At 38.6% G+C, this 23,876-nt stretch overlaps 2 protein-coding genes and 1 long non-coding RNA gene across 3 annotated transcripts; 1 reads left to right on the top strand and 2 right to left on the bottom strand.

Annotated features, from left to right (window-relative positions):
• Positions 1-44: 44 nt before the first annotated feature.
• Positions 45-19,785, bottom strand: LOC141438796 (uncharacterized). The gene is made up of 11 exons (XM_074102768.1): positions 19,375-19,785; positions 17,623-17,863; positions 16,294-16,433; positions 15,049-15,192; positions 14,181-14,352; positions 3,946-4,031; positions 3,745-3,834; positions 2,683-2,830; positions 2,098-2,231; positions 1,143-1,295; positions 45-423 (listed from the first exon to the last, which is right to left on the bottom strand). Exons 1-11 carry the CDS (start codon positions 19,430-19,432, stop codon positions 269-271), a joined length of 1,521 nt encoding a protein of 506 aa, XP_073958869.1. The 5' UTR covers positions 19,433-19,785; the 3' UTR covers positions 45-268.
• On the bottom strand, positions 7,454-12,972 carry LOC141430544 (uncharacterized). The gene is made up of 5 exons (XM_074091297.1): positions 11,907-12,972; positions 10,525-10,762; positions 10,007-10,140; positions 9,782-9,922; positions 7,454-7,696 (listed from the first exon to the last, which is right to left on the bottom strand). Exons 1-5 carry the CDS (start codon positions 12,031-12,033, stop codon positions 7,545-7,547), a joined length of 792 nt encoding a protein of 263 aa, XP_073947398.1. The 5' UTR covers positions 12,034-12,972; the 3' UTR covers positions 7,454-7,544.
• On the top strand, positions 9,875-10,600 carry LOC141430578 (uncharacterized). The gene is made up of 3 exons (XR_012451645.1): positions 9,875-9,941; positions 10,031-10,159; positions 10,281-10,600. It is a non-coding gene; the product is annotated as an uncharacterized lncRNA (long non-coding RNA).
• Positions 19,786-23,876: the final 4,091 nt, after the last annotated feature.

The following is a 23,876-nucleotide window of genomic DNA, read 5'->3' as shown; positions in this document are numbered from 1 at the left end:
ATCTTGGAGTAACATATTTACACCTTTAGAATAAAACACATAAGGACTGAGCCATCAAATTAATTTTAGTAAAAACTCAATAAATACTTACTTATTTAAAAACGATCAGTCGTATAATAAAGTCACATAAACGGCATTTTTCGCATATGATATAGGTACTTTTAAATAGCTATTTAACTACACACTTGTATAATTCAAATTAACTTATCATATCATCGGCATAAAGATTGCATTTTGGTGACACCCTAAGTTAAAATACAGGGCCGGTTCAGGGTCCGCCGAGCACGTCGTCGGCCCGCAGCATGCCGAAGGCGTGGTCGGCGAGCGGCTTCAGGAACTCCCGCAGTGCCTCCTCCAACGGCGCCTGCAGTTCATCTGACAGCTTCTGCCAGTTCTCGTTCAGGAACTTGTTCATTGCGTTACCTGCCAGAGACGTCACATCACTACGATGCGATAGCACAATCACTCAGCTCGCTACGGCCCAAGCCCTATCATTCTGAGAAGAGGCCTGTGCTCTGCAGTTGGACGTATATAGGCCGGGATGATGATGACGCCGTTGATTATAGGTATATATATTTAAACAAAAACCTTCCTAATGTACCTACTCAACTTATCTCTCACTTACATTACCTATCAAAAAATATTGGATCGAATAATTCCTTCTTGGTGCAGTTTTATAGTCCTGAAGGAATACGCTGTTTAGCTTAAGTGGTTTAGGCTCAGCGTTGTCTGGCTGTCAGTCAATCAGTCACATTACACTTTTATATTACAACAAGGCTTTATCCACGGCTTCGCACGCACTAATGATTAGGTCTAGTAGTTAAATTAAAGTGTCAGCATTTTGCAAAAAATGCCGTGGGGATTCCCAAAAATTAATCGTGGAGTTCATTTAAGGACGTTACATAACCTGCACCAAATTTCATGACTCCCATCATCATAATCGCAGCGATTGAAATTTTTCCATTTTATCCTGATCCCGTGGAAATATCGGGTTAAAAAGTTGCTTATGTGTTGTTCCAGACGTCCAGTTATCTGCATACCAAATTTCAGCCAAATCTCTCGCACGCGCTCGTGTGAGCGCACGCAAACTTTCGTATTATAGTTATTAGTAGAAAGTATTTAAGATAAGTTGATTAAGTCACCTAACTCGCCGTCACCGCCGAAGAGGTTGTCGAGCTGGAGCGCGGCGTGGCCGATGTGGAACTTGACGTCCAGCGCCTCGCAGGTGAGCGCGTCGGGGCCGCTGGGCCGCGCCGCGCGCCCCAGCGTTATCGTCACCACCGCGTCGATGTCGCCTGCAGACGACACACCTCTAAACTATACGTATTCAACACTATTATAACAAGTTCCAGGGAGTTGTTGACGTGCAACCGGGTAATTCAGCCTGTGATAGTCCGGCGCTATCTGGGCCCCCTTCCCAGTCCTCCATTATGGATTATTCTCGGCTGCATGCCCACATCTCCCATAAAGCACCTCATACAAAATTAAAAAACTAAAAACAAGTAAGCAAAAGCAAGGAATTAGTTTAGTATCTTTGGCCATTAACGCGGCTCAACTCCGAAAAAAAAACACTATTATAACAGTTGTAACGGCACCGCTTATACAACCTCTGCAGCGCATCTTGTTTTTACGCGACATGCATTGAACCTTAAATAATTAAAGACCATTGAACATACTCGTAGGGACCACCGACACACTTGTGCACTTGTCCCAGGTATTCTACTGGTTTTTTTTTATATAAAAAAAATAAAGGAAGATAGCATAAAGCATTACGTAAGCGTTAAGTTCACATTTTGGATCTATCATCATCATCATCATCAGCCTACAGTAGTACGTTTTCCCGGCCGTGGTCTCCATTCGAGGACTCGTCTGTTCCACCGTTCATCGGTCCTACGAAAGACGTGGCCAGCCCAACGCCACTTTAGCGAACTAATTCTTTGAGCAAAGTCGGATTTTGGATCCATTGCAAATCAAAAGCAAATTAATCGAAGTCGAAAGTATATCAATTACAACCTATTTGTTCGATTTTAGTTCGTTTAACTTCCATGCAACATTTGGGTCGTTTCTTTGTAAAAAATATTTATGATTTTATCATACCGTACTTCCCCGAGAAATGTCCCTCTCCTTCAATGGGTAGCATCAATAGTTGTCCTGACAGCTTGTAGTTGCCTTTCATCTTCAGTTCAGGAATGTACAGCTTGGACACGATCTCTTGCTGTTCCGAGTCCACCCTGAAACGTTTATAAATTGCTTCGTGGTTAATCTATCAGGTCAAAGCGAAAATATTTTGGCTGTACTGTTCTCATGTAAAGCGTCATAACGATTTTCTTTGCCAGGTATCCATAGTGAGTCGCAAAAAAAATCATAGTAATATCAACTTAAACATTGAAATATAAATTGTAGAGCCACATTCTAAAATAATAGGCTTACGGGTACAACCATTTAGTTCGCTTGTTGATATGTAGCTTCGTAGCAAAGGAACATCTATCTCGATAGATAGCGGGCATGTATATGCAGCATTGATCAGGAAAAACTAAGCTGATCGTCATTTTTTTCGCTCTCAAAACTCTCTCTCTCAAAATATGCATAGAAACTCAAGTCTTTCACTTTACTTGGCTAACTTTACATCAACATTAAAGTAATACGTGGATTAGGTAGCAAAGATGCCGCATTTTGACTTACGTGACATCCTTAACGCGCATAGTGGAGGGGCCCTGCACGGTGACGTCCGTGTAGGAGGAGGTGACAGCGAAGGGCCCGGCTGTCTGATGCACGGACAGCGCCGGGATGAGCAGCGGCTCGCACGGCGGCACGCCGTACTCCGCAACACCTGAATGTTGGACGTTACTTTTTATGAGCCAGTTTGATTAAGTTGTAGCTAGTTGTGAAGTAAATATGAAAATACAACTAATACAAAAGGCTAAGGGCCAGTTTCACCACATAACTTAGACAAAATTATAAATATTATCCATTACATAACAGCGACACCAGAGATAATTCTCAAACACATTAAAATAATTTCAAATGCAAAAAATTTAGTACTTAAACACGCGACAAAAGATAAAGGTATTTCTTTGCAATATAATAGTCACTATAAAAACACATATTGCCTCATTTAAAACATTTTAGCTGTACCGGGTGTGGCCTGTAACACGAGCAAATAATTAAAACATAAATCGTACTCGTCAAACTGAACAACAGTAGTTTAGAGATTTTAAAAATAATTATATTTAATTAGATTTATTTATATTTTTATTATATTTATTTATATTTTTATTACACTTTAAAGTTTATTCGAAGCAGCAATGTAAAGCAAAATGTTTGATGTTTATAGCGTAACAGGCGACGTCAGTTGGGTTCTAGGATGGGGTACATTGATTACAGTATTTATATTTGTATGAAAAAGGGAAAATCTAAAGACTCCTTTATTTTTAAAAGGCGCTGTATGTGTACATGTAAAGCAGCGCATATTCGTAAATAAGCAGATACTCTCCCTTTAACCTAGACCTATTTTAGCAATAGAAGTAGATTATACTCGTATAAAATTATCTCGTCTTATATTTCATCATCATCATCATCATCTCAGCCGTAGGACGTCCACTGTTGGACATAGGCCTCCCCCACAGACCTCCAGTTTATTCGGTTGGCAGCGGCCTGCATCCACCGTAAACCTGCGGCTTTAACAAGGTCATCCGTCCATCTTGTTGGTGGACGTCCTACCCTGCGCTTGCGTCTCATATTTACCGGTTGCCAATTGTGGTATGTAGGTGTTGAGGGCATCCCGCAGACACCGACCCAGAGCCTTCTCCTCGCGAGGACACACGAAGCCTCCAACTGCCAAACATAAGGACAAAATGCTTAAACAATTCTATTTAAATGTTCACACTTATTATACCATGGAAAGTAAACTCGTCAGTATTTTTTTCTGTAATTTTTATGCCTTACAGTTAACAAAGTTCTTCTCTACACCAGCAAAAGCTGTATTCACTGCACTAAGGAGACATATTATTTTCCACATTTTACTAAGGATACTGTATAGTTCCAATTAAAATAGATAAACTTCTTTGATCTCAAGTAATAAATAATAAAGGAAACGTGATTCTGAATCACAGTATTTATCTTTGAATCAGGTGATAATAAATTATAACAACGATTATTTGATTACCTACTATCACCTCTCTTAGGAAACAAAAGGTACATCACGTTTGTCATTGTAATTACGTAATAGATGGTTGTGTTTCATTTTAAGATTACTATTTCTTCATTATTTTTCATCATAAGTAAGTGTATCACCAGACGATCATTGTTTTGCTGTAACAGAAGTTATTCTGAGAGGTGACAGAAATATTTTTCGCTTAAAAATGAAAAGCTTATTAATAACTTGAGCATCGATAAAGTTCCACTAACCTTCAGTCAGTTCCGTGTTTTTGTAGATGTTTTTACGCAACTTCAAACAAGTACTCTAGCTAAAATGTGTACCAGTTCTCGAACCAGAGTTGACCAGCCAGTACGTAAACACTTCTTAGCCAAATAACAAGATTAAAAAATATATATTTTCCAGATTTAAATGTAAACTATAGTATAACGGCCACTTGCTGCAAAAAATCTTGATTTAGCGTTATTTAAGCTTAGTTTGTCAAGAAATTGAAATCTTAAACCCGGTTCAATGACTAAATTTATTTTTTTCCTGCGTGACGGTCCAAGAGATGTTATCGAACTAAACTCAAAATTGGATTCAAATCCCAATACCCAATTGTTACGCATCTTACCAAAAGGGTAAAAACGTATGTTACGGCAGCTGAGGTAGATCTGTTTGAAGCTGTCGATCAATATCATCAGCGCTCGCGAGTGAACCACCATCGGTCCACGCGGCAACCCCGCGCCGACGGCGAGGCGCAAGCACGGTGTCACCCCCCACACAAGCGCGATGTCAACCCCATGCAAATATGGTGTCCACCGAACGCAAGCACGATGTCAACCCGATAACCCGATGCATGGATTGTGTCAACCAAACGCAAGCGCGGTGTCAACATGGCGTAAAAGCGGACGCGTTGCCCACGTGCTGCTTGCGGTTCTGGTAGATTAGTGTGCCTTACAGTGTGTAAGGGCAAACTCGATAGTGAAAGGCTTATACTATCGAGTTTCATACAAAGCATTTTGAATGGCTCGAGTTGACGTGATGCCGATTACCAGATGCGTGTTGATGTTAGGCGAAAATCTTAAATTTGTCTATTAAGTCAGCCAGCGACAATATGCATGTAGGTAAGAGTGCATACTCGCTTACTATACTATACATTATCCCAGCCTATATACGTCCCACTGCTGGGCACAGGTCTCCACTCAGAATGAGAGGGCTTGGGCAGTAGTTTCCACGCGGGCCCAGTGCGGATTGGGACTATAGGTACATAGGTATAGAAAATTTAGCATCCATTAGATAAGAACCAAGGCCTTCTTGGCTTGAAATTGACTTCTTTGTTAGGGTGACAAGGAATACCTAACCCTCTTTGTCATTTACTGTATTGAACAGCTTTCTCGTATCCTCTATCTAGGGCTTAGGTAGTCTACTTGAGCAAAAATACTTAAATAAATTATAGTTTTTTTAGAATGTGTTTGTAAAGACCTTAAACTTAGTATTGTTTCAAAATTAAAATTTCAGACGTCTTTAAAAATTGTAAATCTACTAAGTACTTAGTCCGGAACCAAAATGATATTTAGGCGAGGTTGTCTTGTTATAAGTACGAATACGTTTCGTCCCTCCTAAGAGGCGTCACAGGACAATTACCTAAAGTTGGAAGATTCCGTATCCAATACGAATAATCCTTAGAAAAATATTACCTACTTGATTTTTTCGTAATGGTTACGGAATACTATCCTGAGCGTGTCCAACACGCTCTTGGCCAGTTTTATTTAATTAAATAACATTACGAATAACGGGTGTGGCCTGTAATACGAGCAAAAAATTAAAACTTAGATCGTCCTCGTCAAACCGAACAACATTAGTTCAGCGACTTTTAAACATAATGGAGTCTTTGAATTTTACTTGTTTTGTATACTAATTTAATACTGCTTTCAACGTAGTTACGCCATCCTAGAACCCAACTGACGTCGCCTGTCACCCTACAAACATCAAGCATTTTGCTTTACATTGCTTCTTCGAATAAACTTAAAGAGTAAAAAAAATAAAAAAATATATATTTTTAAAAGTCGCTGAACTAATGTTGTTCAGTTTGAGGAGTATGATCTATGTTTTAATTATTTGTTCATATTACAAGCCACACCCGGTATAATACTTTAATGAGGGCGATCGTTTTTTGTCTCACTAGATGGCGCACTGTTGCGTGAGGTTTTTAAGTATGGCTTTCAAAGTCTGTTATTACGGGCGTGAAAACAAAGTTTAGATTAAAATCATATTTAATACACCTTAAAACCGTAGGTACCATAAAAATATCGAGCAACCACAGTGTTGCATAGTCTCCGTTTTGTTCGGAAAAAAAAGGAGGACAAAAGTTTCCGGAACACAAAACTATCTCAAAACACAGACAGTCATTGCCCCGTAACGCATAATTGCCATAATTAATTTCAGATATTGCAAAATATTCACAACATTATTGTAATTATAAATAAAAATGCGTAGCTCACCCAAAAACTATGAGATTTGACATTTCGGAGACCTCACGCTACACTAGCGCCTCTATAGCGGCGAATTCATACGCGATAGCCCTTATTGCTTAACCAGGTTCACTTACCCACAAAATAAATAATCTTAATCATGGTTAGGTAAATCAGTTCAGCCTAACTGGTACATACGTACCCTGAGATGAAAGTGAGGGCTGTAAAGACTAAAGTGGAGACGACGTGATGTCAAATGTGTGATCTGTAATCTGTATGCAATAGTCGTTCTTATTTGTTTACACTTATATCGCAATAAGTGTGCCAACAACGCCACGGGCGCGCGGCGCGGCGCGGGCGACTCGTTGCATCATCCCGCGTTACGTGATGTCGCGTTGCCCGAGCATAGACATCTCATTCCAACTCCGACTCCACTATCTTAAAGCGGAGAAGGCAACGAGTAACCCACATTTGTAGGAATTTATTATTGGGAAAGGAATGGATAATAACTATGAATGGACCCGTGTCAATTTAGCGTGTCGTTATTGTTATGTCAATGAAGGCAAGGTCAGCTAGTGTGGGCTTGTATGACTAATGAATGTTCACCCCAGTTACAAAACATTGAATATGCTGTAACCAAGTGTCTTCATTCAAATTATTAACGTCATGGTGAAATGATTATAAATTTTAATGTTATTTAAACAATCAAACAAGGCATATATTAGTACTAGCTATTGCTATTACAATAAATGTATAAATAAAAAATAAATTAGATCTTAAGGTACGTTAGCAATATGATAACTAATGTCCTGGCACACTATACTGTACACAATGGGTCCCCATTTTCCACTGGCACCTGCCCATCATCCCGCATCATTGCTTCCCCTACGACGATGGCATGTAGTGTGCCACTGACGTCTTCAGAGCAGGTGTGTCTAGTTGGGGAAGACTGCATCCGCGGGCATGTGCTTGAGGAACTTGTTGGCGACGTCTTCTAGCACCATGGCCAGCGCCGTCTCCAGCGCCGGCTGCACCTCGCCGGCCAGCTCCGCCGCGTGCATGCGCGCCACGTGCTGCGTGATCATCTCTACGCGCATAAAAACAAACATTTCACTATCTATATACCTTTAGGACCGGTATAGATGGACAGCATTTGAACTGTATCCCAGCTGCGTAATGGCAGTTCGAGTGCAGTTTTGCTGCAGTTGGTGTAACTGCATCAAAACTGCAAACTGATTGTGCAGTCCGCGTACAGTTGCCGTGCAGTCCTGTCAACCACACACCGACTGAAAGCTGGCTGCACGGTCGTAACGCAGTCGTATTGCAGTTGAAGAAACTGCAATAGAACTGCGCGAGGGGCATTGTAGTTGGTACAGTGCAGTCGTTCCAACTGCAGTATAACTGCGTTACGACCGTGCAGCAGAAAAACTGCACTCGAACTGCCATTTTGCAGCTAGGTTGCAGTTCAAATGCTGTTCGTCTGTACCAGCCCTTAAAACTTACTGATTGACTGAATGAGAGATATGAAGGGTTTTTGTTCAAAACATAGAACAGTCTAAAAATCACTTACCAACAATAGTTTCTCAAGATGTGGATGTGATGGTAACGCTGTTTGCTCTCAGTGATCCTGAGAAGCCTATATTGTTGCTTAAACCCAAAATTAGTCGAGTTAAAATAAAAATAAAAAAATTTCAATGTTTTCAACAAACACCCTTCATATCTCGCAAAATATTGATCCTATGAGTATGCGTATGGTCTCATTCGATTCAGCGCACAAAAATACATGGAAAATGATACCTCACTTCCAGGGGGTATGGGCAGGGGAGGGTGGGAATTTAATAATTGTTTGTTCGGGTGGAAACTCAACTGAAATTTAGTACAGTCAGCAAAAGAAGCTTGTATAAGAATTTTTTAACAAAAACTTATTAGTGATCTGTTTCTAAAACATTCTAGTGAGATACGGAGCCCCTACAAGTACGAGTCCGACTCGCAGTATACCGATTTTTTCTTTTTTTTTCAACGACACCCTACATATCTTGCAAAGGATTAATCCTATAAGTATGGGTCTGGTCTCTTTCGATTCAACGCAAAAAACTCACTCGCTTAGTTTGTAAAATTTGCATTTTAAAAAACGTTGGCCCCTGCTCATACCCCTTGGGAGAGCGTAAGACGCCTAAATTTTGGTAGGACTCGGCAGATCCTCATTTCTAGTGCCAAGATAAAAGTTATAAACAAAGTTTTATTGATGTACATGTTTTGCCGCCAAACTATCTTATTTATTTAGTCTTATTTTACCTGTGCTAAGTGGCTAGAGAGCCTGACTACGAAGCTTGAGGTCCCGGGTTAGATCATTTAACGGGCAGATATTTGTTTGAATAATACCAATGTTTATTCTCGACTCTTGGGTGTTTGTATCCTTACTATTTAAGTATGTATGTTTATCCGTTGCCTAGTATCCATAACACAAGCTTTGCTTACTTTGGGATTAGGGCAATCGGTGTCAAGTGCCCCTCATAATAATTATTAAGTATTATTACTTATTATACTGACAAACAGCTCGCAGTTTAAATTTGGTAGGTACTGAAGCTAGAAACTTGAAATTAGGCATACATATTCCTTGAGAGTTATAGAGGTGCACTATTTTTATTTTCATTTCAAAGTGGCTCTAGTCCGAAACTTACTTTGCCGGTATTCTTTATGAGCGTTGTTTTAGGGTTATTAGTTAATGATATGGACTATTGGTTAATGTTAATGATTATGGTACCTATATGATTATTACCTACGTAAACAAAGCTGCTGACTAAATCTAGTTATATCTAGAAAAGGGTAACATTACTTCAAAATAACCTACTGGAGTATAAAGCTTGAAAATTTGCAAACATGTATACCTATAGTAACCTTGAAATCTTAAAGATCACACAAGAGGTAAAGGAGATATTTTGAATCTCTCACAGGATATAAAGGTAAGCTGATTATTTATTCTTCCACGAAGAACATAACCCGGGGATAAGCATAAAGCTAGTCTGTTCATAAAGAAACAGAATCAGAAGCAGTAGCTCGAGTAGGTTTCCCTTCCGAGCCTCCTGAGATATTCATGGTATCGTGGTATTGTATTTTTGGTTTCGACTTGTATTATTATTGTTTGGCAAACAAGTTTGTTTAGTTTTATTACCCATCTCGCCGGTAGTGGAGTGTGCCTCCATCAGGGCCGCTTGTAGCGGGCCTGAGCAGCGCAGGCGTACAGCCGCGTCTCGGATCAATATCCTTTTATGCACGCGAGCCCCCAACGCCTCCAAAGCTGCTGTGCATTTTGCTGTCAAGCAACATTACAGGTAAATTAAATTCACTATGAATACTAAGCCTTCAAAAACTTTTTACTGCTCCAATATGTACTCACTGAAATTGACTGACATCTTTCCAGTAGATTCGACGGGCAACATTTGGAATTCACCCAGAATGACGTACTCACTGAACATTTCCAAATGAGGTAAAGTTATGTTCGCGGTAACTTTCAAGTCCTCCGGGTAAACGCTGTGAAAGAAGGAAATGGGTAGGTAAATAATATTTAAATAAACTGGGCACACGTGCTTATGGTGCTCAAACTCACTACCACGTTTGTTTGGCCTCTTTATTTATCATAATTGGATCATTCAATGATTGTTTATTCCTAGGTACCTAACGTACATAACCATGGCGTGGTGTGAAAATTTTCGTTAAACAACTCATAGCAGCGAATAATGTAAGGGCGAGTTAGACAGCGTGATGTCTTCGGATGCAACACATTGCTCGCTCTTAATATCGTATACCACCTTTGCCATGCGTCGTCACTGAAGTCAAACAGTGTGAGTCAAATCGAGTATGGCAAAAGTAACAGGCAACACGGTGAGATTCGAATTGTTACAGGACCATACTTACTCCAACTTGTTAAACTCATATTTGGTCAGTCCATGGAGAACGACATCGGAAAGCCAGGCGTCGTATTTGAAGTGGTTGTGCGGCGCGCTGTGCTGGCGGAGGCGGATGCTGGGCACGGCGAGCGGGTCGAGCGGCTGCACGGCCAGCGCCGGCGCACCGCGCGCCAGCACCGCCCGCGCGCGCTCCGCCGCGCGCCGGATGCACGCTCCCACCGCCGGGTCGCTGTAGTGGCACTCCGCTAACAACCATAACACAGTACTACCAGACAGGGTTCTATAATTTTTCGATGAAAATATGTTTCCGAAATTATTCCTTTCCCAACTGTTTCACATGGACGAACGATTTTTTAAACTGTAAGTATTTCAGGATTGTTGTAACCTAACCTAACTTATAGGGTTCTACTGGATAGTCCTGTTATATTCCTGAATAGTTTACAGTTTCAGAAAAAAATCGTTCGTCTTTATGAAACAGTTGGGGAATGAATTATTTGCGAAACATATTTTCTGTGAAAAGCAGGATCCCACCAGATACTTAGACGTAGGTACGAATAAGTTCGCGTACCTATTTGGGGCTCGGCGAGTGTTTTCGTTCGTATGTTATTCAGTAAAGATCACGCACTTAGGTGACACACGAACGGATAACCCAAATGAATTACAAATATTACAATACCAGTACTTACTCGAAGTTTCTCGTGCGTCCATCTGGCTCAAATGTAAAATATTATTTTAAGACTAGCTGTGCCAAAGATTTCATTTGCATGGACTTCTACAATAGACGACCCATATACCTTGGCAAAACGTTTTCTTTCTGTCATCCGATTTTGATGAAACGAAGTTCATAATGTTGTTCTTGGCGAGTTTTGATCTAGGTACCTACATGTGAAAACACCATGTAAATCTGTGCAGTACTTTTGAAAATCAGCGTGAACAAATACACTGATAAACAGAAATAAATTAAAAATATTGAAATGTAGGTAGGTATGCTAAACCTTTTTAATATTTTTTTTCAAATAAGCATTTTAAATTAATCCATACTAATATTATAAATGCGAAAGTGTGTGTGTTTGTCCGTCTTTCACGTCGAAACGGAGCGACGGATCGACGTGATTATTGGCATAGAGATAGTTTATGGGCCCGAGAGCCACATAGAGCGAGAGTGTCATAGGCTACTTTTTATCCCGAAAAAAAGCACAGTTCCCGAGGAAGCAGCGCGCGATAATTTTGTTCTCTTCTTCTTCTTTTATAATGGAACATCACCATTCAGCGATAATGGACAAATTTAGTAAAACCAATTAAAACTTGGAGGATAAACTGTAGTAAAAGTAAAAACACGACTTAGCGTGTAGGCGTTTTATTTGACTTATACATCCCTATGCAACTTACACAGTAGGTTATCCTGATTTTTTTGGTCCTCCCTTTGCGATGTATTATTATGAACCGTCGTGAGTCTTCCACTGACACATGCTGCACAAAATAGGAATAAAACAAACTTGATCAATAATAATGCCATTTCTGTTACGTGATGTCTAATGTGCCAACGAAGTTGATCTAAGAGACTAATAGGAAAACTCTATATTTATAAAAGAAGAAAACTAGTCTGCACTGCGATTATCCATATGTGGATGTGATTTAGCCTCGTCGTTAAGGTCTAAGGCAACATTGTACGATGTTTCATAAATAAATTAGTAAGTATACGGAAACGTGTGTAGGTAAAGTAAACTCCCTTTACCAAACCCCGGCAAAGCCTCTTTTACCGTGAATTTCACAAAATTTTTGTTCTCTAGTTAACTATGATTATTGTATTGTACTCTTTATTGTTTGTAAAACACATGAAATTGACAAATAAAAAAAATATTTTTCTTATATAGGTAAGTAGGTATTTTATACTTAGGTAGGCCTCCCCGTTTAACTCTTGACCGGATACAAACTTTATGCATCTAGAGTGGAGAAGTCATGAATGTCATTTGTATCACATTCGCGAATGCGAATGCGAATATTTCTTAGGATGCGAATGCGAATACAAATATTTCTTAGGATGCGAATGCGAATACAAATATTTCTTAGGATGCGAATGCGAATACAAATATTCGTGGCATCCCTAATCTAGGGTCGCAAGTACAGTCACCAGCATTAATATCTGCATCAGCGGAGCGTGCAAAAATATCTGACGCGTCCTTCCGGCCCTAGAAATAGAATCGTATCAGATATTTATGTACGCTTGTTGTGTCAGATATTGGTGCTGGTAACTGTACCTACAAATTTAAATCCTACATAATGAACTCTTCACTGTCACTTTTTTCGTCTGTCTTTGAAATGTTAATGTATGTTCAAATGTACTTTTTAGGTTGTTACCTGACAACACTACTTTACTCTTGTTTATTATGTTTTAAATAGGTACGCCAAATTAAAAATTTGTCAATTGATACTAAATTTTGTCTTCATTCCGTTAAAAATATTACTCATTCTAAAAAAGCAAGTTTGAAACATTAACTACAGTGAATATTTTTTTATAATTAATAAATAAGTTTTTTCTACTCCTATACTGTAATCTGTGATTTACTTAATCACGAACAGTAATATAACAGCATACATAAAAAGATTCTGGAAAAGTCTATATTGTCTATTCCCCATAACAGCACTGTATCGTAATGTTGCTAAAACGATACTGCAAACTGCAACCACTTACTTTTTTTTTCTTAATTCGTACGTTCGGACAGGCTAAGGTGCAGCCAGTTACATATTTTATATGGTTTTTATACAGAATAAAAACTTTCCGAACATAATCCATAGCCTGCCAACGCTGCCAACATAAGTAACGCGTATTTTTAACATCGTCACAGGCAAGTAAACGTGAATCAAAAACAAAATTTAACTTAGACAAATTTTGACATTTTCATATTTGTCACTTGTTTATTGTTGTTTACCTTCTCTTTGCGTTTGCCATACTTTTTACTAAAGTATGAAAACGTTTAAAGTTTACTATTTCTCTAATTTTGTATTGTAATTTATAAGTATCCAGTCGAAGAAAAAGTATTGTATACAACGTTGTATAAGTTAGTCAAAAAAAGCTCGTGGCGTCTTTTTCTTACGATGTTCGCTAAAGCTCACATCGTAACTCACGCCACTCACCTTTTTTGAACCCTGTTATACAACTGTTGCATAAAATACTATTATTTAAAATGCAACTCTGATTCAATATTTAAATAAGACAGACAGTCTTTAGACTTTATTTGATTCTTTAAATTTATGTTGGACATCAGTTTTCTTGTCGTACAGGTATCATGTCTGGGTTCTACTAAAGAATTCCAATATAGGCTTAGTAAAGAAAAACATTGACCGCAATGTTTTTTGTTGTCACTTAACGATAGTTCCAAGATCAAGTACTTAGTAAAACAACTTCTTAACTATTTATTGAATTCCATCTAATCGAGAGATGGTTAAGGTCAGGTGAGGTAAAGTAATAGCGTGTCAAGAATTTAATTTATTTATTATTCTTATTATTATTTCACACTCACAACTTTATATACAAAATGACACAAACACACGAACTCTTTGGTGTCCTTAAAAGAGAGGACAAAGAAACTTTTTCACGATTATCACTATGAGAATCTATGTGTTAACTAAAAAATAGGTATAACTAAGTAATGTGATGTAATTCAGGCTGCAGGTGCAGGGTCGTCCTCGAGGAGTACTTCCTTGAGGGGTATCTTGGCCAGCACCTTGTTGAGGAACGCCTTGAGGATGGCGGCGCTGGACTCGTCGATCAGCGGGTTCAAGATGTCAAGCACCACATTCGGGCTGGCGTTGAAGAAGTTAGCGGCCGATGACGCTGCGGGACAGAAAATAATGTACCGTTATTTTGATTTTTCAGTAATACTTATTATAGGTAAAAATAAAGCGATGGTACCATCAGCCAAATATGTGGTCTACCACCCAAAAGTTGATAATCGTTTGCATGTCATAAAACAATAATGCCAATAGATCAGTCTGTCAACTTGAAAGTTCGACTTTAGCGACATATTAATTTGATAGAAACTTGTTTCAAAATTGATAGACCACTTATTTTGCTGATGGTACCCTAGTCGTTTCATTTATAGTCTCTCAAGCAGAAGATAGTGGGCCTGAACCCGAGCTAGCACATAACTGTCATTTACACAATCGGGCCATCGTGGAAACCATAGCCAAGTCCTCTCATTCCGAAACGAGGCCTGTACCCAGGATTAGGTCGTACCTATTAAATGAGGGTATTAGATTGGTATTAGTATTCTATGCTAATGCTCATGTATGATGCTGCAGTAAATCTTTCGCGTGAACTCTGCAAGCGTATTAGTGTGTGAGCAGGTCCTAATGCAATATGTATCGACCAGTTTCGATTACAGCACTACAACCAGCTCAATAATGTATGTAAAGGAAGTGTTACGCATGTTCTTTAAACGGGGTTAGTGAGACTATCAAGTTTTTCCATACTTGAAATACGGGAAATCATGATTAAATAGGTACTATGTTGTGACTATGTGGTATTTACCGGCTAGCGGTCTCTCGGTGTCGTCAAACGCCACCTGTCCATGGCCGATCTTCACGCGCGTGACCACTTTGTCCGCCTGCAGGTACTGCACTCCGTCCTTTTCTATCAATTTAGCTGCGCCTTTCGCGATCACTGATATGCCAGCTGTAATAAAAAAAAACTTATCGTGTAACTGGTTTCTTAACTGCTAGTTATATCCTCCTTTCCCACGCCAATAATCATTCTGCTTGTTATTGTGACATTGGCCGTAAATAATTGTACTTTAATGCATACTTTCAAATGGATTAAGAGCTAAAAGCTTCAGAAGTGATTTCCTTTTTCATGACCTTGCTTAAGTATATTAAGTAACCTTACTCTAACTAGTAAATGCCAATACTGAAGTAATTGCGTGTATGCGTGCGTGCAGCATGTTTATTGCTTCATCTTTAATTTTAATTTTATTCATGTGGTGTTCTAAATTACAAATTTATGTCAATACCTATGTTGTTTTGAATAATGTAATTGTTCATGGTTTTTCCTCATTATCAACACTTGCTATTCAAATCCCGATCCGTCGCGATCACGACTATGATACATATATCTACCTACCTCCAATAATAATCAGATAGATACGATAAAGTACGCTACGCAACGCAGCAAACATGTCTTTATATTTTTAAATCATTTGCATAAATTTAAAAAATACACGGATCCAATGCAACCTAGACTGGTTGGAGTTTGACCAAAGACGCTCGACTCGTAATAGTCAGCAACCAGTGACCGACCGTAAGATTGGCTTTGGTTTTGGCTATTTTTGGTCATGCAATCGTATTAACAGTTTCGGCCTCAAATTACCTAATTGAAGCTTCTGCCGAGCCAAAAATCAGTTCGCGGAATGCCGCTCGTTATTCTAGGTATAACTTCGATGTATCAGACGACGTCTGGCCAACTTTGGCTCCCATAGTTGACTTTCACGCGAGATGTTTGTTGTTGTAAAAGTAGCTCATATTGTGTTTTGGCTTATCGCGCATATGGATAATTGAATGATCGCGTTCATTTCTTTTAAATCCTATTTGCTCTTTTTGTATATCGACATGTGTATAAAAATCACGCAAGATTTCAGTGCGCAGTGGAAATTTGTTTGTCTATGTTTTTTAATGTTGACTAACACTAAGACAGAAACTAAATCCTCGTTTTGGTTCCATCCATTTCAGTCAGGCACCAGTTAAAGCCGATGAGCGAAGCAATCAGATTGCGGTGACTCACTGAAGTTGCCGCGCAGTTTGCCCTTGCCGTCGATGTCGAGCACGAGCAGACGCGACCCGCGCACGTCGTAGTCAGCGGTCACCGCCAGCCGCGGCAGCAACAGCTTCACCTCCGCCGCATACTTGTTATTCAGGTTCAATCTGGAAACACCACAATTTGCCTTTAAAAGAGGAAGCATTTTGTCTCGTTAAATGTCTTCAACTTTCATGAGCGGTATTAAGTCATTTCGGAGATATTGAGGGATTGGTTGGGGTAGTCTCCTGATTTTTCATAATATTTAGTAGGTATGTATATTATTTTTATTAAGGTATAAATATGTAGGTAATAAAGAGGAAAATATTGCGTGTTTGTTTCTATGTAAGTAGAAGCTACACTTTCCCCGATTGACATTATTTGATATTATCCGGGAAGTACTTAGTCGCAAACCATGTTGAGGGACACAACTCTATTTGATAAATAGTCAAGCGATGTTTTGGTAACCCTTGGTCGGCTGATAGGGGCTCGCTATTTTTGTGATTCGCTTTTGATATTTGAGACATAGATTTATGCATTTGAACAATTCTAATAGTTTTCAAGAATGACAAACATTCTTATTGGTTTAATTTACTGTAATGTCTGTAACAGTGTTACACTGCAGCCGTGTCACCATTCAAGCATTACGACGTGATTGAGTAACAAGCGTTCGACGCATAACTGCAAAAAGGTATTACTGCACCACTGTGCCGGATTCACATTTTGTAGGCGTTGATTTTTGTATGTTATTAAATTATGTAATTTGTATATAGCTACTAGTAAACTATTTTATCTATACGTTTTGCGCATATCTACTAACTGCGCTTAAATAAAGCACTTGCATTGAGCAGGAAACGGACATAAGAACAGTCATGGGCTCGATATATAAAGCAAAAAGTCTCAACAACATGTACATACCTCATTGTTGCGACAATAAGGTGAGGCAAGTTTAATTCTTAACGCCTATGTAAAGGGTTAATGTATACCCCTCGGCCAGCAGGGCTACTACGAAATTCGAAACTCGAAGTTCGTGTCGTTCAGTCCCTTTGACACATGACCATGACACATGACTTTGTCCATGAGTTTACAGTGACCGTACTCGATAGCGACGGCGTAAATTATTTGTAGAGGCGCTGTACAATTCTCCATATAAATAATTTACGCCATCGCTATCGAGTATGGTCACTGAATACTCATGGTAGTGGTACAGATCTATGTCTCAACATAATTTTTATGCAGCTCTATTTACATGCTCTAAAGCGTCTACTAGCTCTCGGAATATTTACAAAATATATTAGGTAGTAAATATAAACTTACTTCAATTTTTCAATCCTGAAGTCGCCGCCGCCCAGCGCTCGCATGTTCTTGACGACGGCTTTGAGCCGCAGGTTTGGCGCCGTGCGGTCCAGCTTGAGCGTGGGCACCACGAACGGCTCCAGCGGCGGGATGCTGACCTCCGGGATGCCCGCGCGCAGATTCTCGCGCATGGCCTCCACCCCGTCCAGAATACACTTGTTGATCTCCGGGTCGCTTCTTTTGCATTGCGGAAAGTAGTCGGCTATGGAGTAATTGCTTATATTAGTCGCTGGGTTTCTTCATATCCATACTAATATTTTAAATGCGAAAGTGTGTTTGTTTGTGTGTTTGTATTTTTTATGAATTAAATTTGGGTTTTGTTCCGCGTACCTTGATTTTAGCAGCTAAAAAAATTAAATGTATTTAATTCATAAAATGAGTAATGACCGCGATAGTCTAAAATATTGTGTTTGTATGTTTGTCCGTCTTTCACGTCGAAACGGAGCGGCACGTTTTATCCCGGAAAAATGCACAGTTTCTGAGCGAACAGCGATTACCGAATTAAACGCTGGCGAAGCCGCGGACAAAAGCTAGTGTTTTCATAAATTCGTTGTGACTACAGCCGTGTGCTATGTGAAACATGCTTTAATTACCGCCGCTGTTTAAATGTAAATTGCGGGCAAAATATTTCAAAATCTCATATTATGACGTAGTTGTTCAACAAATAACTACTGACTACTATATAATTATGTGTGTCATATGTACCAACAATAACCAAATAACGTAACTACACAAAGAGATTGACTAATGTAAAGTTGATCATTTTCAATTGTAGGTACAGTCAACGTCATAAATAAGTGATCACTTTTGAACCTTGCCGCTTTCAGTCGGTAGGTACATAATTTCGCATAGCTTTTCAAACATGACGTTACAATGACAAGGTACAAAAGTGATCACTTATTTATGGCGTTGACTGAACTATAATATTCGACACCTAATTACGATGAAGTAATGTACCTACCAAGTATCTTACTAAGATTTTAAATGACAATCGAATGTTTCATGGCGATCCGGCCGCGCGCTCTGGGGGCGGTAAGCGGAAACGCCTTGAGCTGATTGCACTTCCTCAGCGACAAAAATGAATTTTACTTAAAATATGTTGTAACTGCACTCTTGAGATTGCTTAGCAAACAGTCAGCATCTCCGCGAAGTGTTAAAGCCCGCTTGAGGCGGAAACTACATAAGAACGCAACTTAGTCTAGGTGCCTACAGATAATTATCTATACCTATAGATAACTATTAAGAAAAAATAGGAAAAGATAACTATCGTCTTAAATTTCTGAATAAATTGGATAATTTCTGTAAGAAAAAGTAGGAGAAGGTCAATATCGTCGTCAAACTTTTGAATAACTCTTATTATTTTGTTTGTCTATTTATCTTGTGGTTGTTTTTGTTGTTGTGGGGCGAAATTCCAAAACAACCAGAGAGAGAAATGACAGACCTTAAACAATAAAGCAGTTGCAAACACAAATATTGAGAATATAGCAGCAGCAACTAATTTAAAATGTAATAACTTGAAGTACCTAAATATAATATATTCGCTTTCGAGTACGGACATTTGCAAGATTTTTAATATAGTGACTGTAACTGAGAAGTTGAGATTCGGACATAATCAAACAAATAATTGGACCACTCATGAACATTGAAGTTTACTTCATTATTGACATCTTCAAACCTCTACAATCATATCTATTTGTAGTATTTATAACTCACGTGTAACCTTCCCATGTGATATCGCCAAACAGATCGCCAAAACAACAAACACCCTCATTTCGATTGGATTTATTAATAATGTGAACTTGGACGTGTTTGTTTATTTGTGAAGTTTGTCTCGATTGAGCGCCTGTTAAGTAGTAAGTGTGCACCGGCGCCGAAACTTCTGTTATTTGTAGCAAGGGAGCGGCGTGGACGGCGGAGCCGCGTTGCGCCACGCGGCCGGTCCGGCGCCCGCACGGGGCTCCCGCTCCCGCTCCACCGTACAATCTATTGCCGGATATACTCGTGTGTGATGATTTAACGAGCAGGCTACAAGTCACTTGGTAATAAGGTGTTTTTCCTTAGGTTTACATATCTTACCTACATCCGTAAATACGTTCAAGTCTACCGCTAAAGGTAAACACCTTTAGCGGTAGACGAAAACCAACCCGTCAATGTTGAGTAAACCTAAAATAATTCATATTTTGCAACATCTAGTTCGTTGTTTATTATTATGGTTTAGAACTGCATCTTCACTGAAATCACATTGAACTTCAGCACAGAGTAGGTAACTCTCAGACTATTATTATGTTAATAAACTACATTCCATTATTAGTCAGAACAATTGAATGTCGAGTCACTGAGGGACCATTTCACTATCAAAGTCTTATTAAGGTAGAACAGTACATAGGTAGGTACACAGTTCTTATCACGTACTGCCATGCCATCAGGAAATATTTTCTAAAGTTATTTACGCCTTTTGGTGTAGAAACTCTGGGGCCCAGAGACAAAACAGCTCTTCCGTCAGCTATCTTCTCGGCTGGTAGATAGATACCTCAAGGGATCGGCGGGCTAGTGCTTACCTTGCACAACGCATCAGCCTAGCTATCCAGAGAGGTAATGCTGCCAGCCTCCTAGGAATGGCCCCCCAAAGCAGCAGCCCTGAAGACGTTTCCTATTTAGCAACACGCAATTACGACTAGAAAGACACTGAGATCACACAGGCAAAATAAAAAACAATTATTAATAAGTACCAAAAACTAAACTAGCTATGTTTAAAAATGGCCCCTATTGCCGATGCATACGCATAGCAAATAAAATACCGGAAATGATCACTTTGGAAACCAACGACCATGTATTTAAAAATAAGTAAAAAAAATACTGGTAGAAAAATGTTACTATGAAATTGATGAATATGAAATGTTAAATAATATAAATGCCCCTAGTAATCCATAAAAAAAAAAATTGTTACACTACTTTTAAGAAATACGAAATAGTTAAATGATGACATTAATAATAATATTGAAAATAATAATTTGACATTGAACATTATTAAAATTAAATTTCATTTAAATTTAAATCTAATTTAGTTACGAAAATTCACAATAAATTCTTATTACCTATATTAACATTAGTATTTAGTGACATCACTCCTCTAATCCGTAGATATAATGAATTATTGGAGTAAAATAGTTTAAGGATTATCATTTTTATACCCTAACAGGGTGTCGTGTACCTACATACTATTTAATAATATGTCACCTAATGTAATGAACATGAATTATAAATGAATAAATAAATAAATTAGTATAAGTTTTGTTAATAGTAAGTAGATAGTAGTTGTATTTTTTTTTAATTTTGTATATGTGTTATACCTCTGTGCTTTTCTGTTATGAAATAAATATAAAAAAAACTACAGCTCAATATATGGTTTGTGCGACTAAATGTCGACTGGGGTACTATTAACTTTGTAAATTGAAGCTGAAATTGATCTGGTTACATAAGACAACGCGATAAGATTATCGATTATGCCTAAGTACCTTCTGGTGAATTGAGGTAGAACCGTGCTGCAATTGAAGGCGGAGCGTAAATTTTCGATCGGCCATGCACGTCTGGATTACTCGTAAGTTGTGCTAAAACATAGAGAAAAAACATACAGACGAATTGAGAACCTCCTCCTTCTTTGAAGTCGGTTGAAAATAAATGACATCTGAAGTATTTGTAGAGCAAAACATGCCGTTCGAAGTTAATAGGTAAGTAGTACTTTGTAGAACCGTTTTGTCAAACTTGTGCCGGTTTTGTCAATCGTTGTTCAAAATGTACGTACATGTACACTAACAAATTTATTACATTTTGAATCAAACTATAAAAACTCCTTATTTCTTCCAATCCATTGTCCTTGTCATGTCAGGGTCTTAAACTATATCCTTATTAAATTCCATCACGCTGTTGTCGAAGATACTTTTAAACAAACAAACACTTAAAACAAAACAAAGAGACTACTCACCTTCGTTTATAAAATGTATAATACATATGTATATTTGGAATAAGATAAAAAGTCCTTTAACAGGATCGAACATTCAGCTGAGAAGGTATTCGTTAAGAGTTGACAGCAAGGGGCAAATGAGATTGAAGCAACGAAAAGTAGGTACCCTTAGCAACATTCATTTCCTCTTTCAGTGTTAGTAAGCATGTAAAACTGATCGTCCTTTGTTAATCAGCATTTTGTGAAACTCTAGTTTGACTCTACTTGTCCAGCTTCTGCTATCCCCCTGGTGTTGCAGGTGTCTATGGGCGGTGGTGATCTCTTACCATCTGGAGACCCACATGCTCGTTTGCCATCCAGTCGAATAAAAAATAATAATAAAAAAAAGCTTCATTATACATCAAATACAGAAGATCCCAATATCGTGATATTCAGGCATTATTATTTTCCGCCTGCTGACGCTCCCCGCTCATCTGCACACTACATGCCGCATTTGTCTGCAAAGGTTTCGTTTATCGCTGCTATTATGATACCGAAATTACAACGTGTGACATCCATAACAACATAAATTTTAAATAACGATAGCTTTAAATATTGCGAACCGTTTTATCGAAAAAATATGACACTTACCTTTACTAATGGAGTTATTAATTCTCTCGAACAGCACTGTAATGCAAACATTTATTTGAAGTTTCAGAGAGGCAGCAAATATTAGTGCCAGTTGTTAGCTTTGTTACCGATACGTTGCGTGTCGAATTAATTTGTACGAAAAAAATGAAGTTTTTTTTTAACTGGAAGTAAATTTACGTTCATTAGGGCTTATGCTTTCAGCCCTTAAAATATATGTTCTTATGGAAGTCACACATTGTATAACGTATCATTGTGTCAATCCAGGCTATACTCTTTTTGTGTGTTAAAATTCATCAGAATTTGTCTAACAATTTTAGTGTGAAAAGCACACAAACACTTATAACATTAGTGGGATTTATAATATTGCTAAATGCAATTTGCACACTCGCGATTCGTAATATTACCTTTAAAAATACCCAGAACCGGAGTTGTTGCTAAAGCGGCTGTGGCGCGTGCGACGCGCCGCTCTCGATCTAAACTCCTCCTTATTGCCAATCATAACATTTTCCTTAATGACTAGAGGAATAAAAGTATACGAGCTTTTTGTGCTCTACATTATAAAATAATGACAATGATGCTAGTACTAAAAGTATTGTAGGTAGTTGATTGATATGTCGGCGGCCGATAGTAAAATCCGCCAGATCACAAATTTCTAGGCATATCGTGAAATGGCGCCATTTCATGAATTGGCTAAAAGTTGGCCAGGCATATCACGAAGTGCTTGAAAAACAATGCGGCAGATCGATTAGAGCAACGCATTCGTCGATATTGCTAGTTCTATAGCGGGCACATCATGATATGCCGAAAAATAAAATTTAGGTACGACGAGCGAAACGAGGAGTTGCTACTATAAATCGTAACCACAACGCACGAGCCGAGCGAGCGAAGCGAGCGTGCCGGGGCAGCAGCCGGCGAAGTGCCAGGACCGATATGGCGGCGTTTCATGATATGCCTAAGAATTTCATGGTTTGCCTAAACGCCTAGGAATTTCATGATTTGCCTAAACGTTACTAGGCAAATCGTTAAACGGTGAGTTTTGAATGATATGGCGGATGTCGCTAAGCCAATTCATGAAATGGCGCCATTTCACGATATGCCTAGGACAGATACAAGTAAGTAACAGTTGATCGTATATATTATGAACGTAGGTATTTAATACCTTTTATACACATATTAAATAAAGTTTTTTCTGAATAAGGATTTTATTTACACGCCATTTCTAACACTGAGAAAATTCGCCGTTTCTGTAAAATCTAGATGCACGAATCAGATGAATAAAGTATCCAATGTAAAATTTAAAAAAAAAGCGTACAAGTAACAAAAGTATCAACCGAAATAAGTATCAATTTATAAAATCATCAGTGAAATTAAAATAATGCGGAAAAAACACAAGCAAACTTCATTTGGACGACATCTATCGTACCGGGGCTGAATTAAGGATTTATTTTATTGATCGATTTACGTAGATTGGTAAATTAATTAACATTCTGCCTGCATAACACGCAGCAGTTTCAGTCGACAAAAAGTAGATGTCAGCATTGTCGCTAAAACCTGGTCGCTCAACAACACTACACGTAGCCGTTGTAAAGTTAGTTATATTTGTAACATTATCTGTCTAGTTTCT

This window comes from Choristoneura fumiferana, chromosome Z (assembly GCF_025370935.1).
Source record: "Choristoneura fumiferana chromosome Z, NRCan_CFum_1, whole genome shotgun sequence".
Classification (NCBI taxonomy): domain Eukaryota; kingdom Metazoa; phylum Arthropoda; class Insecta; order Lepidoptera; family Tortricidae; genus Choristoneura; species Choristoneura fumiferana.
The sequence above is the reverse complement of the archived record's forward strand: the minus strand, read 5'-3'. Positions and strand labels throughout refer to the sequence as shown.